Source organism: Eublepharis macularius, chromosome 14 (genome assembly GCF_028583425.1).
Source record: "Eublepharis macularius isolate TG4126 chromosome 14, MPM_Emac_v1.0, whole genome shotgun sequence".
Taxonomy (NCBI): domain Eukaryota; kingdom Metazoa; phylum Chordata; class Lepidosauria; order Squamata; family Eublepharidae; genus Eublepharis; species Eublepharis macularius.
In genome coordinates, this window is record NC_072803.1 from 62,157,727 (window position 1) to 62,170,797 (window position 13,071).

The 13,071-nt window shown below is 48.8% G+C and overlaps 1 protein-coding gene across 10 annotated transcripts in view; it reads left to right on the top strand.

The window, feature by feature from the left end:
• Positions 1-13,071, top strand: part of PRRC2B (proline rich coiled-coil 2B) — a 105,295-nt gene that overhangs the window by 63,778 nt on the left and 28,446 nt on the right. For 7 of the 10 annotated variants that reach the window (XM_054998163.1, XM_054998167.1, XM_054998164.1 and 4 more), the window contains 6 exons: positions 434-656; positions 1,713-3,830; positions 5,719-5,906; positions 6,500-6,645; positions 10,304-10,445; positions 12,124-12,209. In XM_054998163.1, the coding sequence (XP_054854138.1) occupies positions 434-656; positions 1,713-3,830; positions 5,719-5,906; positions 6,500-6,645; positions 10,304-10,445; positions 12,124-12,209 (2,903 nt within the window). The remainder of the gene's footprint in view (positions 1-433; positions 657-1,712; positions 3,831-5,718; positions 5,907-6,499; positions 6,646-10,303; positions 10,446-12,123; positions 12,210-13,071) is intronic. The other 3 variants (XM_054998165.1, XM_054998168.1, XM_054998169.1) reach the window with 1 other exon arrangement.

Genomic DNA, 13,071 nt, shown 5'->3' on the forward strand with positions numbered 1-13,071 from the left:
TGTCTGGGCTCTGCTCCCCCAAAGAGCATTTTTAGAACCTTCCAGAAGCGGTGCTTGGAGGTTGTTCCCTGCTTGCTTTTTATCAGCACAGGTGCATTTCTTTCAGATCAAATGTAAATGGCTGTATTTAAACGGCTGTGTTGCAAGCCTATGAAAAGGGGCTAACCTGGGAAACCACCTGAAGTCATAGAGGAGGTGGTACATCTAAGTAAGTGACAATTTTTAAAACAGACATTTGCAGCTGCCTTGTACAGTCAGGTGATTTTCATTCTAGTTCATGATTGCCTGCTCTTCTGCATGCAAGTGCCAACCCTGAGCCTCATCCCCCCGCCCCCTGCACCAACAAATCATGGACATCCCTGATTAGCAATTACTTTTTAAAGAGTCGTTTAATTCAGTAGTTGCTTATCTCTAGTTTACTCTCTTTCTACAGGGATTATGAAGCCCATGATCCAACAGGACTCCATCAATGGGACGGCCTGTCAGTCAGAAGAACAGAGCTGCCAGTCCTCAGTCCAACAGGAGAGGAAAGCAATTTCTGGGGAGTCTTCCCCAGTGTGGGGTCAGGAGAGCTTCACCCCTTTGCAAAGCAAAGGCTGCCCCATTTCACGCCCCAAACAGACGGAGGGCATGGCCGGGGAGGGACTGCGTACTAGGTGAGGGCAAATTTATCTGGGCTGGCTGTCGTGCTCATCCTGGAGAAGGTCTTACTATGGGCAGGCAAAGAGCTTGGGATATTGAAAGATAGCATAGGATGGGAAGCATCTTTTCTGCAGATTAAAAAAAAAACCAGCTCCGAAGTGGCTCCAGAAGACTGTTGCGTGGATGAAAGGGTGGGGCTAATGTCTGCTTGGCTGAGCTGAAGCTGGTTCTAGGGACTATTTGACCAAAATAATTCTGTATTCTTAAAATTGATTTTGGGGGGGAAAGGCACTCCCAAATTACGTTTGCAAAATAGTAAAGAGTCCAGCCAGCACCTTTAAGACTAACCAACTTTATTGTAGCATAAGCTTTTGAGAACCACAGCTCTCTTCCTCAGATACTGACGAACTGAGATTCTCAAAAGCTTAGGCTACAATAAAGTTGGTTAGTCTTAAAGGTGCAGCTGGACTCTTTAATATTTTGCAAATTCAGGCTAACACGGCTAACTCCCCTAGATCAGATTATGTTTGTAAGTCTTGAAACCTGCTTGTTGTGAAGTGAGGTGCTTCATATAGACAAGGGTGCATTTTGCTGGTTTTTTGTGTTTCGAATTCGAAGTAATCCGATTTCCAAATGGTAAATCTTTTTTTTAAAAAAAAAAACACATTTCGTTATAATTGCTTTCAGATTTAAACCTTTCTCACTTACCTAAGCTTAATTCATCTGCTGAGTAGTAGATCACTGGATATTTGATATTAGAAGTTGGGGCACCCCTACATGTCCTCGGGCATATTAAAAATAACAGTTGGATATTAAAAATTAGATTTTCATTTGGGGGCAGTGGCTTTGTGAGTTTTTGAATAAGCCAGGGAATTAGCTGAGGGTGCAGATCCATAATTTAGGAAAGAAAGAAAGAAAGAAAGAAAGAAAGAAAGAAAGAAAGAAAGAAAGAAAGAAAGAAAGAAAGAAAGAAAGAAAGAAAGAAAGAAAGAAAGAAAGAAAGAAAAGCCTTAATGGCTCTGAGTCTCCCTTTGTCTCTTTCCTGACTATTTGTTTGGGTATTTTTTTAGGAGCGACTGCACTTACTCAGCGCCCTCTGGCCTAAACACCCAACGAGATCTCTTCGAGGAGTCAGGCGACGACTACTTAAATGCCTTTGATGAGAAGGTCCAAGCAAGCTTCGACAACTGCCTTTCCCCCTCCCAGCGGATGGGCCAGGATCACCTCTTCCAGAGCCAGGAGAGCGCACCAGATGCAGGCATGTCTGACTCCCGCCCCACGAACCCGAGGAATCCCCCTTTTGAGCCCAGCTTGGCCCACGCTGATAAGAAAGCAGAGTACAACGGCTGGGATGTCAGCCGTTATCAGAAACCCACCGATGGGTTGGTTTCTGTAGAGGAGGAGGTGTCCCGGGAAGAGAAGTCGTTCAGTGCTCAGGCATGGAGGAAAGAAGGAGTCGCCAGCCAACAAGCCACCGCTGAAGCAGGATGGGCTCCGGAGAACCGCCACTCCAGCAGCCAACAGCAGGAGCAAATGGGAAGGACTCGTAGATCTGGCCCGATAAAGAAGCCGGTGCTGAAAGCCCTCAAAGTTGAGGAGAAAGAGAAAGAGCTGGAGAAGGTTAAGGTAGATGCCGAAGAAGCCTCCCGCCCAGTGAGGGAAAAGGTGCCGCCTCAGAAGACGACGGAGGCAGATGAAAGCAATTCAGATGCTTTTCTCCAGTCTGCTCACTACCGTTTGCTGGATGACAAGAGCTCCTCTCGGGCTGCTGCCCAAGAAGCTGAGAAACCCCAGGAAGAAGAGGAGGAGGAGGAGCAGCAGCAGCAGCCGGAAGAGGAGGAGGAGAAAAACAGAAAGGCCTGGGAGGGGAGGCAGCAAGCCAGGGAATCCAGTGACCTGCCCCCCACCAAAAGAAACAATTGGATCTTTATTGACGAGGAGCAGGCTTTTGGTGGGAGGAATCGTGGCCGCGGCCGAGGTTTCAGAGAGTTCACCTTCAGAGGCCGCAGCAGCACTGTCGGCTGTGGGGGCGGCAGCAGCAGCAGTGGCAGCAGAGGAGCCTACAGCAACCCCGTGGCCAGCAGCACCCAAAGAAGCAGCCGAGGACGGGCCTTAAGGGAGTTTAATCAGCCCGAAGAGTTCCCACGGGGGAAGCCCAGGCGTAGGATTGCCAGCGAGACCCACAGCGAAGGTTCGGAGTATGAAGAGCTCCCAAAGCGCCGACGCCAGCGGGGTTCTGAGAACAGCAACGAAGGTTCCCTCGTGGAAAAGGAGGAGGGCGACCTCAAGAAAGGAGATTTCCAGGAGTCCTGGCGCTCTAATAAGATCTATTCAGATGACCATGGTGGTCTGGATGCTAAGGCGAGGGCCCCACGAGCCTTTGGCCGGTCACTGCCACCTAGACTTAGCAACTCTGGATATGGGCGAAGAGGCTTTATTTCCAAGGAACCATTGCAGTGGCAAGGCAGGAGTGGGGGGAACACATGGCAGGAGTACAGCCACGGCACACCTCTTGACACCTTTGGGGCAAGGCGCCAGCCTGACAGGGACTATGGCCAAGACTCTTATAAGCACTCAGACTCTTTTAGCAGGCGAGCCTTTGAGGAGGATCCCACTGACAAGAGGCCCTATTTCCAAGAGGACTATGGAGGTGACCCTGAAAACACTGAGAACCGTCCCTTCCGTCGACGGCGTCCACCTCGCCAAGACAAACCCCCCAGGTTCAGGCGCTTGAGGCAGGAGCGTGAATCTGTTGGGCAATGGAACCCAGAGGACGGCGGAACCAACCTCTTGGCTTGCCAGTGGCCTGGGAGAGCCAAGCTGAGTGTGACAGATAGGAATGGCACTTCGGTTAGATCTCCTGAACTGCCCTATCAGAACTCATCTGATCATGCCAACGAGGAGTGGGAGACGGCCTCCGAAAGCAGCGACTTCAGCGAGAGGCGGGAGAGACGTGACGGCATCTCAGAGAGCGAAGCCCAGATGGATGGGAGCCTTATCAGTGGCAGCTTGGGAGAGAAGAGGGAGCAGGCCAAGAGGAGTTTCTCCAGCCAGAGACCTCTGGTGGATCGGCAAAGCAGGAAGGTCGATCCGGCAGGATATGGTGAGAAAGCCGGAAGAGCTAGTGGAAGTGGGCCTTCTTCCCGCTACGAGAGCCAGTCAGCTGGATCACAGATGAAAAGTAAAAGGTAACTCCCCCACAGACTTTTTAAAAAAATGTATATGACTTACTAAAGGAAAGGACATTGCATCCATTTAACAAAATGTCTCCCTGTAGACAAATATATTAAAGGAATGTCGCCACATCCTTTGGATGAGGTTTAAAAGTTGTTCTGCCCTTTTGGTGATATAATCTCCCTTCTTAATATGAGAACTAAACTTCCTGTCATAGTTTCCTAGAAAAAAATTACGCAAGTTGGCCAGAATTCTGAGAGATGATTTTGTGTCAAGGAATGTAGCATAGTGGTTAGGGTGCAAAATAACACACTGCTGGTTTGACTCCCGCCACTGCCACGAGCTCTGCAGGTGAACTTGGGCAAGCCACAGCTCTCAGCCCCAGTTCCCCAGCTGGATTGTGGGGATAATAACAACACTGACTTTGCTCACTGCTCTGAGAGCCGGGGAGCTGGCGTCTGCCCAGAGCCACCTCGGGTTAATGGTGGCTTGGCCTGGCCGGGGCAGCGTGAGCTCACCCGGTGGTCACCTCGCCCTGCTGGGCCGAGAGGAGCTGGGAACGCTGCCAGGGCTGCTGCTGTCCGTTCCAGTTGGTCCACATTAGAGCCAAGCTCTGATGTGTTAGACTGACTGCTCTGCAAACTTCAGTCGATTTCAGTGGGCTTTTACACGGAGAGCCAAGCTGCAAGATAGGACGCCTACACTTCCCATCAAAACTTGAGGGAAACTGACACACGTCCAACTCGTGTCAGGCGTCACTTGTAGCTTGGCTCTTGAGTGGACACTAATCTGTCCAGAAGGGTTGTATATAAGCACACTTGTTGTTATTATAATAGAAGGTCACTCTGGTTCACTCAAAAAGGACAGAACGGTCCTTTTTGCCTCAGAATTTTGCCTCAGCAAAAGATGACTTTATGACCTTTGCTCTCCCTTGTGTAAATGCCACGTCACCACCACCCTCAAATAGTCCTGCTGTCTCATTCTGACAGACCCGGAGATGTTCTTGCTTTTCCATTTCTTTTTAGCTAATAAGGATTATTCGTTGCAGTTGGCAAATTCTGTAACATGGGGGAAGGTAGTGAGCCTCGATAGAATCTTCTTCTATCTTCTCTCACCCCCGTTTGGGGCATGGCCTTAAATTACGCACCATTTATATCACTTGCATTTGGAGGGGAAGAGCTGTGCTTTGTTCTTGGCAGTTCGTTTCCTCAATTTAAAAAAATCTTGTAAGCGATAACCATTGCAGAAGGCTCTCCTCATTCTCCTCCAGGACTTATTGGTACTCTTGTCTGTTTTAAAATAGAAAGTTGGAAGCCAGGAGGGCATGAGGAGTTGCGACTGGAAATAGGGAGCGAAAGAATTCCTAGTGTTGACTGTAAATATTTCACCCCCAAGCCATTGGAAGGTCCATGTAGGTCATATCGGATTATGGAAAACCCCTGATCTGATTTCAGGATTTGCCCTCTTCTCCACCCCCACCTCCCACCCCCAAAATACACACATTGTGAGGACTAAAAACTTGTTCTTCAGTGAGAGGTGAACTGCCTGGGCATCAAGGTTGGTGTGATGGCGCACCCACACCAGTTGCATAAGTAATTGTAAGGAGCAGGGCATTTGTGTTTCCTTCTAGTGTTAGTGTTGTATGTGTATGCAACCCTTGGCAGCACACCCTGTAAGGTAGGCCAGTATTTTGTTAGGTCAGATGAGGAGCTGAGACAGTTGAAAGATACCCTGCCTTTGCTAAAGCTGGCTAGCGAGTTCGTGATGGAGATGAGATGGAGCCAGAGAACTTGGTGCTTCACAGCTCTTGGCCACCACACAGCAGTGGCTCTCGCCCCCTCTTGAGTGAGAGAGTTGAGCAGTCTTCTCTTAAAGTCGGTGTTCTCTAATCATCCTCTTTAGGTCTCCAGAAGAAAGTGGGGGCCTGGACACCAGCAGCCCTGGGAGCAGCCAGTTGGTCTACGGCTCCCATGTTAACTTGAACAGTGCCGAAGGGCTGGGGAAAAAGCAAGAGAGGGAACCGAAATCTGCCCCCCAGCAAGCTGGCGAGAAAGGAGAGGCGATCTCGCAGTTTGAGCTGAACTACCGAAGTAAGTCTGTTGAGAAGTCTCCTTAGATTGATCCCAGGATGAAGAATCAGCCTGTGCTCCACACCAAAAGATTAGAAATGCTCTTCCCCAGAGGAGAAGCCCCAGGGCAGCCAGCTGCATGCTCCACTGTCTTAAGCTAAGCTTCCGCCTGGGATTTCTGCCTTCTCCACTGCTTGGGTTCCAGGGGTGACCGTGGGGTACTTCATGATAGGTGGATCTCTTCAGTTGGTTCCTTGGTAGGCCCAGTCTCTGACTGCAGCTTCTACACTTGGGCTGTCTGGGCTTCTGGCCTGACAGCCATGGCTGGCTACATTTCATCTGATTGCTCCCTGGCAGTAGGAAGGGCCCAAGAACTGCAGGGTCTGCCAGGGTTTTGACTTCTCTGAGTTCAGCCATCATGGTGTCTTTTCTTCTGATGAAGATTTATCAGGCCCAACCCTGTCATTTTTCCTGGTCAGTGTGTGCGTGTGGGGATGTGTCTTTACTTTAATTTGATATCCTTATTATTTCATGGAAAAGTATTTGTTTGGATATGGTAAAACCCAAAAGGCAGAAGGCAGAATAAGCGGAAGTATTCTTTCATTGCTGCTCAGACGGTATCCTGGACAGCTGCGTTTCGGGCCCTACAGAGGAGGACGAATTGAGCCCAATGAGCGGGGAAGGTTTCATCGAGGTTCTCACGAAGAAGCAGCGGCGGTTACTGGAAGAGGAACGGAGGAAGAAGGAGCAGGCTGCCCAGGTGAGGAGCAGGAAGCCAGAATGCATTGGAGGCTCAGTGGGGCGATTTTGGGGCCCAGGCAGCTCTACCAGCTCTGTGCATGCTAAAGCAGCAGTTTTCAAGCTGAGTTCCAGGGAACCCTTTGAGGCTCTTTGATTCGGCTTTCCTCAAGAACAATAATGGAGGCAAGCTTCCCTGACGGGCAGTTTCCCCAAACCACCAGTCTTACCCCATGTGTATGTGTGTGTTTCTTAAACTTATGCCTGGCTGTGTCCCATGGGCTCAGAGCAGAATGCAGCAGTTTTTTGAAATGCAGTTTCTGTACCCAATGACCTCAGAATATGAATAATTAAATTGTTGGAGAAAAGTTGCCAATTGACGTTTTAAGATAAAACACAAAACTGAGACACCCATGAGAAGTAGAGTGGCTGGCTAGGCAGCAGAGCTCAGTCCTTGGGGCTGGTGGTGACGGCTTAATAGTTGGTCTGTCTTCCTATTTGTCACATCTTTATCCTGACATTCCTCAGCGTAATTTACACAGTTCTTTCCTTCATTTTATCCTTGCAACAACCTCTGAGGTTGTCTAGGTGGAGAATGTGTGAACAGCTCAAGCTCATGCAGTGAGCTTCACAGCTAAGAGCCAAACTACACAAGATGCCGGGCACATGTTCTTCACATGTCACGTCCCGCAAGGTTCCTTGGGTAGTGTAGTTTGATAAAGAACAGCTGCTCAATGCAGTTCTCTGCTGGGGGAAGAGCGATGGGAGGGATTCTCTCTTTCAAAAGGCCTCCGCTTCGAGGGTGTGGTGGGGGGGGGGGCTGATGTAATAGGAAGCAGAAAATCCAGGGTGGCTTTTTGAAAGAGAGAGAGAGATTCCCCACCACCACTCTTCTCCCCGGTGGAGAATTGCATTGTGGATTCTTTCTCACAAAAAGCTTCCCTGGATTTCCTGGCTCCTGTTATGTCACCCCCCGCCCCTGAGATCCCAGAGGAAAACCCAAGCTGAGGCTTTTTGAAAGAGAGAAAATCCCTTCCATCCCTCTTTACCTGGAGGGGAATCACATTGAGTGGCTGTTCTTTGTAAGACTACACTACCCAGGGAACCTTGCAGGACCCAACACGTGCCCAGGCATCTTGTGTAGTTTCCCTCGCAGTGGAGATTGGAACCCAGGTCTACCCAATCTCTCTGGCTCTCTGCCCAGGAAATAGATGCTCCCAGGTTCTGGGACAACCCTCCTCTTCCTGTTTTGAAACTTTGGAAGTAAGTTATCTCAAGTAATGGAAAGTGAGTGATGATTTAGCAGTCATATCAGGAAATGGAGCAAGTTAATAATTGCTGCAGAAAAGAGACAGGGAAGGGAAAGGAAAATCAGGTCGATTTTGCTCAGAGACTAGTAGCATCAGAGAAAAAATTGCTTTAGGCTTGAATTCTGCTGAGAAGCTAGCAGGTATCTTAGAGTCATCTTTCCAGGGCGGCCCTGTTGCAGGGACCTAGGCTGCAACACCCTGTAGCTTGGAAGCATTTGCTTCGTGTGATCTGGGCTACTCGTGTGGAGTGAGAGGTAGGGGTATGCACTTCGGGAATCCGATTTGGGTAAAATACCCGAATCGGACCCGATCTGGAAAGCTTAGGGTTTTCTGAATCTGGCCCCGATCCGGAAATCCCAAAGCAAAGCTTCCCGAAACATTCGTAACGCTTCGGGAAGCTTCGGGTTTAAATGCCCATTTCCCTGCCACTGCGAGCAGCAGGGAAAGGGGCATATTTAAACCCCTGAATCAGCTGCTCATCGGGGGCTTCCCCAACGAGCGGCTGAGTGCCGGCGCCGCTATCGGGGCCAGGAAACTCCTCAGCCCTGTCAGTGGAGGGTGAAGGGGGCGACAGGGAGGTGCAGGCATAAGCCTGAACCCCCCCCCCCCCACCAGGTGCTCTGTTCACCCGCCAATGTCAGGGCTGAGGAGTTCCTCGGCTCTGACACCAGCTGGCGAAGGAGGCAGTGTGGATGCAGGCTTAAGCCTGCATCCCCCTGCCGGATGCTCCATTCACCCACCGATGTTGGGGCCGAGGAGCTCTGGCAGGCGAAGGAGGCGGCGGGGGCGCAGGCTTAAGCCTGCACCTCAGCAGAGCAAAGGTAACTGGGGGGGGGCTGGGGGTTGTGGGGTTCTTAAAGGGCCCTGTTGCAAGTGGCAGGACAGGGCCCTTTAAACTATCAGCTGGCAGGCAGCCGGGCGAATCCCTCCCTGCTGCCTGCCAGCTGATAGGAAGGGGGGGCTAAGTGGGAGGGTTGAAAGTGGGGGTGGGTGGGGTTGCTGGGAGAAAACCGAGCCCCCTGAATCACTTTGGAATGCTCCGAATCTTTATGGAGCATTCTGAAGTGATTAAAATACCTGAATCCGAAGCGGCTTGCTGCTTCAGATATTGGGTATTTCCAAATGATTTTCTTGCTTTGGGTAAACCCGAAGCAGGAAATCTGAATATTTTCAGCGTGCACACCCCTAGTTGAGAGGGATGCCCAAGTGGCTGTGCCAGTGCCCTGCAGGAATGAACTTTCCACTCTAGAACAATCCCCAGAATCTTCTGCAGTGCAGAGGGGCAGGGAAGCTGGCCTGGGAGGGGATAAAGAGTTTGAAAATATCTTTGCACATGTTACATAATGTGATGTAGTAATAATATGTAGTCAGCACTATGCTTTTGTAACTAATTTTGTGCAATTGCACATCTCTCTCTGCTGCAGTTTTGATTTGGGGAGGAACATATTTGTTCATAGAATTTTTTTTTCAATTCCAAAGCCTTTTTAAAGGACCAACTGGAATATATTTGAAAAACGGGGCAAGGGATCTCAAGAATTCTTCATCCGGCTGGATGTTCAGTACAAAAGGGGGGGCGGGGTGGGGGGGAGGAAAAGATGCTTCTGGACATGTTGGAAAAGCTCCAGGTGTGCAGCTTGTAGAGTCTTAGAACGGAGACCGGGAGTCATTGCAGTCTTAGATGGGTGCTGAGTCAAAATGGATTTTCGAGTTGTATCAAAGGCCACTAAGTACAGAGAGGAGAGAGAAAACAGCATCCGTCCATTGAAAATCTAAATGCCAGTATTTAATCAGATGAATATAGAAGCCAGCATTTCATCATACGCCAGTCCAGCTCTGATGGAGCTGAAGGCAGGAAACATACATGAACAGAGATTCCATGGTTTTGGGTTTTGAAACGGTCTGACAGTGACATGAGTGACCGGTGGAACGGGGGCAGAATCGTAACTCTGGTGTTGCCACCGGTTAGCAGATACTTGTAGGTGTGTCGAAGGATGGCCTGACAGATCCTGCTTGAAGTTTCCACCAATTTGTACTCAAGGAAAAGAACCTGGGCAGGGAACATAAACTGTAAGTTTGTAGGGGCTCCCGGGCTGAGGCCCACCTGTGGCCACCTAAACCCAGAAGAGCTGGAACATGCAAGCCGAGAACCCCCTTTCCTCCTTGTGTACTCTGTGCAAAATAAGAACGCTGGCGCTGTTTGGGCAGCAGGCCCTTTGCCAGTCTTGGATTCTGGCATCTGCCTACCATCATCGTCCACCCTCTGTAGCTGGTCCTCCAATGTTCCTGGTGTACAACGTGTTTCCTTGAGATTCTGTTTGAAAATCTTGCAGTCCATGGAAATCCCATAGACTTTTTTTTTTTTATACCCAGGCTCCAGCCAAAGGCCGTGTCCTTCAATCTCGGATGCCCCCTCGCTTTGCCAAGAAACAGAACAGCATGTGCCTCGAGCAAGCGGATGTTTCGGTGTCTGGAAACAGCCTGGGCACAGAAATCTGGGAAACTAACAGCACAGGTAAGCCGGTAGTGTCTGGAATTCCACAGCTCCGATTCTGAAAGCACAAAATTTGGTGCAGATTGCAGCATCTTAGCATTTCATATCTTTCATTTCTTGTTTTCTTACTTTAAATAAGAGCTAAGTTTCTAGCCTTGTACGGCTTCTTGAAGCAAATGCAAGTAATTCTGCTGAATTACTTGCATGGGGGCGGGGAACTGAGTGGACTTTCCAGCACCTGTGATGGGGATTTAGTGCTCTGTCTCATTTCTTGTTGTTTGCTGCGACTTATGGAAGCCGAATCAACTGTGCAAAATATGCAAATCATGGTTGACGTTTCATAATTTGCTGCAGAATCTGGGTGTATATGCAGTGCTGTTAGTGTCTTAGACTGTAGGCACTCACTGGCCTTTAAATGGGGCTATGAATTATGCAGGCCTTGTTTTTTGCACCCCAAGCCTGACAGCTGGTTTGTATGCCCCTTTCACAGCATCCTCTGTGCTCATCAAGGGCTGAGTAGGGAATCCACCCAGCTGGAAGTAAACATGGCTGGAGAGGGGAGTACGGTGGTGCAGCTGGCACCAGGACAAGCATGCCTCCCAGTGACCATAAGAAGCTCGTTCAAGGAGACAGCCACGTGCAGGCTCTCCTAGAAGGAAGGAGGATGCAACCCCCGCCCCGCCCAGTACCCGTCTCCTTCCTAAGCCAGAACAGACAGACAGAGATAAGGAAGGAGGGAGCTGCCAGTGAGAAAGCCAGTCTTTGCCGCAGGGAGAGGAGTGAACAGGGGCTGAAGAGAGGTTGCCAGCCCCCTCGGGGGGGGCACTTCAGAAACCCCACAAACCACACCAGGTTAATTTTTTGTGCATTCGGCGATTCGGAAGTAACGGGGCACAGATTCCAGGCTTGGTTTTGGCATCTCTTTCTCCCGCTCACCAATCCCACCCACCCCCCTCCAAAACATGCCCACCAGAGCATTGGTGGATGCAGATTAAAAGGATACAGATGATAGTTGGATATGTGTGGGAATGTGGTGGTCTGTTCTGTTTCTGGAATCTATGAACCTGTGGAACTGTCGTGTCCTGTGTCTGGCCACAGATCCCACTAGCTCCGTCGTGCCAATTCTGACTGGCGGGTGCTCTCCGTCATGCAAAGCAGTTGATCTGTTATGGAGTCACAGCCGCTTCTGATAGGGGAATAGGAAGTTAGATAACATGTGTTATATATAAACTGAACTAAAGTAAGAACAACTACAAGCAAACAGTAAGAGTGGCAAACCAGCATCAGTTGTCCCTTAATCTCTCTCAAAGTCTCCTTAAACAAGACTCTATCAAGTTACGGGAGTAGTACTCCTTCCAAACATGCATGCTAGGAAGAGCAGATGGGTGTAACCTGAGAAGCACGTCTGCTTCTTGCCTCCTCTCTGGCTTCCCTCCGGGAGGGCACACTCCGTCTACCACAGCCTTGATGTGAGGGGCCACACTAGCCAACAGACTAGACTGTGAATTCAGGCTGTGCAATCAGTCACAATTCAAAAATCCTAGCTACAGACCCTGGTGTGAAATCTTGGTTTGACTCCAGCTGATCCTTGTAGGTTGTGTTAGGACCCCTTTGTGGTTAGATATCTCAGCCTCATCAGGGTTGGATCAAGCCATTGTTTAGCGTGACTTCTGAGTGCGACTCAACTCTACTCTTTCAGCAGCTCTCTCTGTTCAGTCGCCGGGCACTGATTCCTGGAGTAAACCGGGCAGTTCTTTTACTAGCAATGAGTCTGGATCCACCGAGGTAAGTGGCGCAGTTTCTCCATTTCTGCGTCTAAACAGTCATACGGAATTAAACAAACTAACATCTCTGAACTACTTCCATCCTTAACAGTTTTTCCTTTTAGATTTCACGCTGTGCTTGGTGAACTGGGAACTTAGGGTTGCTTCCACAGTGGCAAGCCCGGTAATGGTGGGCAAGTGTCTCTGACTGAGTGCCTGATCTTCTCCAGCAGTTGGCAACTAGTGGAAAGTGATAGTTGTGTTCTAGAAGGCACTCTTAGTGTACAGGGGGAGATGGTGACATGCAACATGCCAGTGCAGAAGCCTGTACCTAACACCTCGGTGAGAAATCCACAAATGGAGGGGAAAGGAAACATCAGCATTTATAATAATAAACATGGAGTGTTTTCATGTGCAAAGTGCTTATAAATACTTACATTCATCTAATAAATATTCATACAAATATAAATTTCCAATATACAATACACAAATTAGATACTCATAAATACAATAATAACTACAGCCGCATGAGTAAAGTTCATAGATTCTCTAATATGAAGTAAATATTTTTTCTTTCCTTATCATAGTTGAAGCCGAGAAGAAGACAGTAATCCAACTAGAATTCCTCAGGTAAGTATATTCAAATAGTCTCTTCTCAAAAATTCTTTTAGACACAAAGGAAGTACACAAGGACCTCCTTGTGAAGTTAGGTAGGAGTTCAACTAAAAGAATTGTGTCTAAAAGAGTTTTTGAGAACAGACTATTGGAATATACTTACCTGTGGAATTCTAGTTGGATTACTGTCTTCTTCTCGGCTTCAACTGTGATAAGAAAAAAGAAATTTATATTTGTATGAATATTTATTAGATGAACATAAATATTTA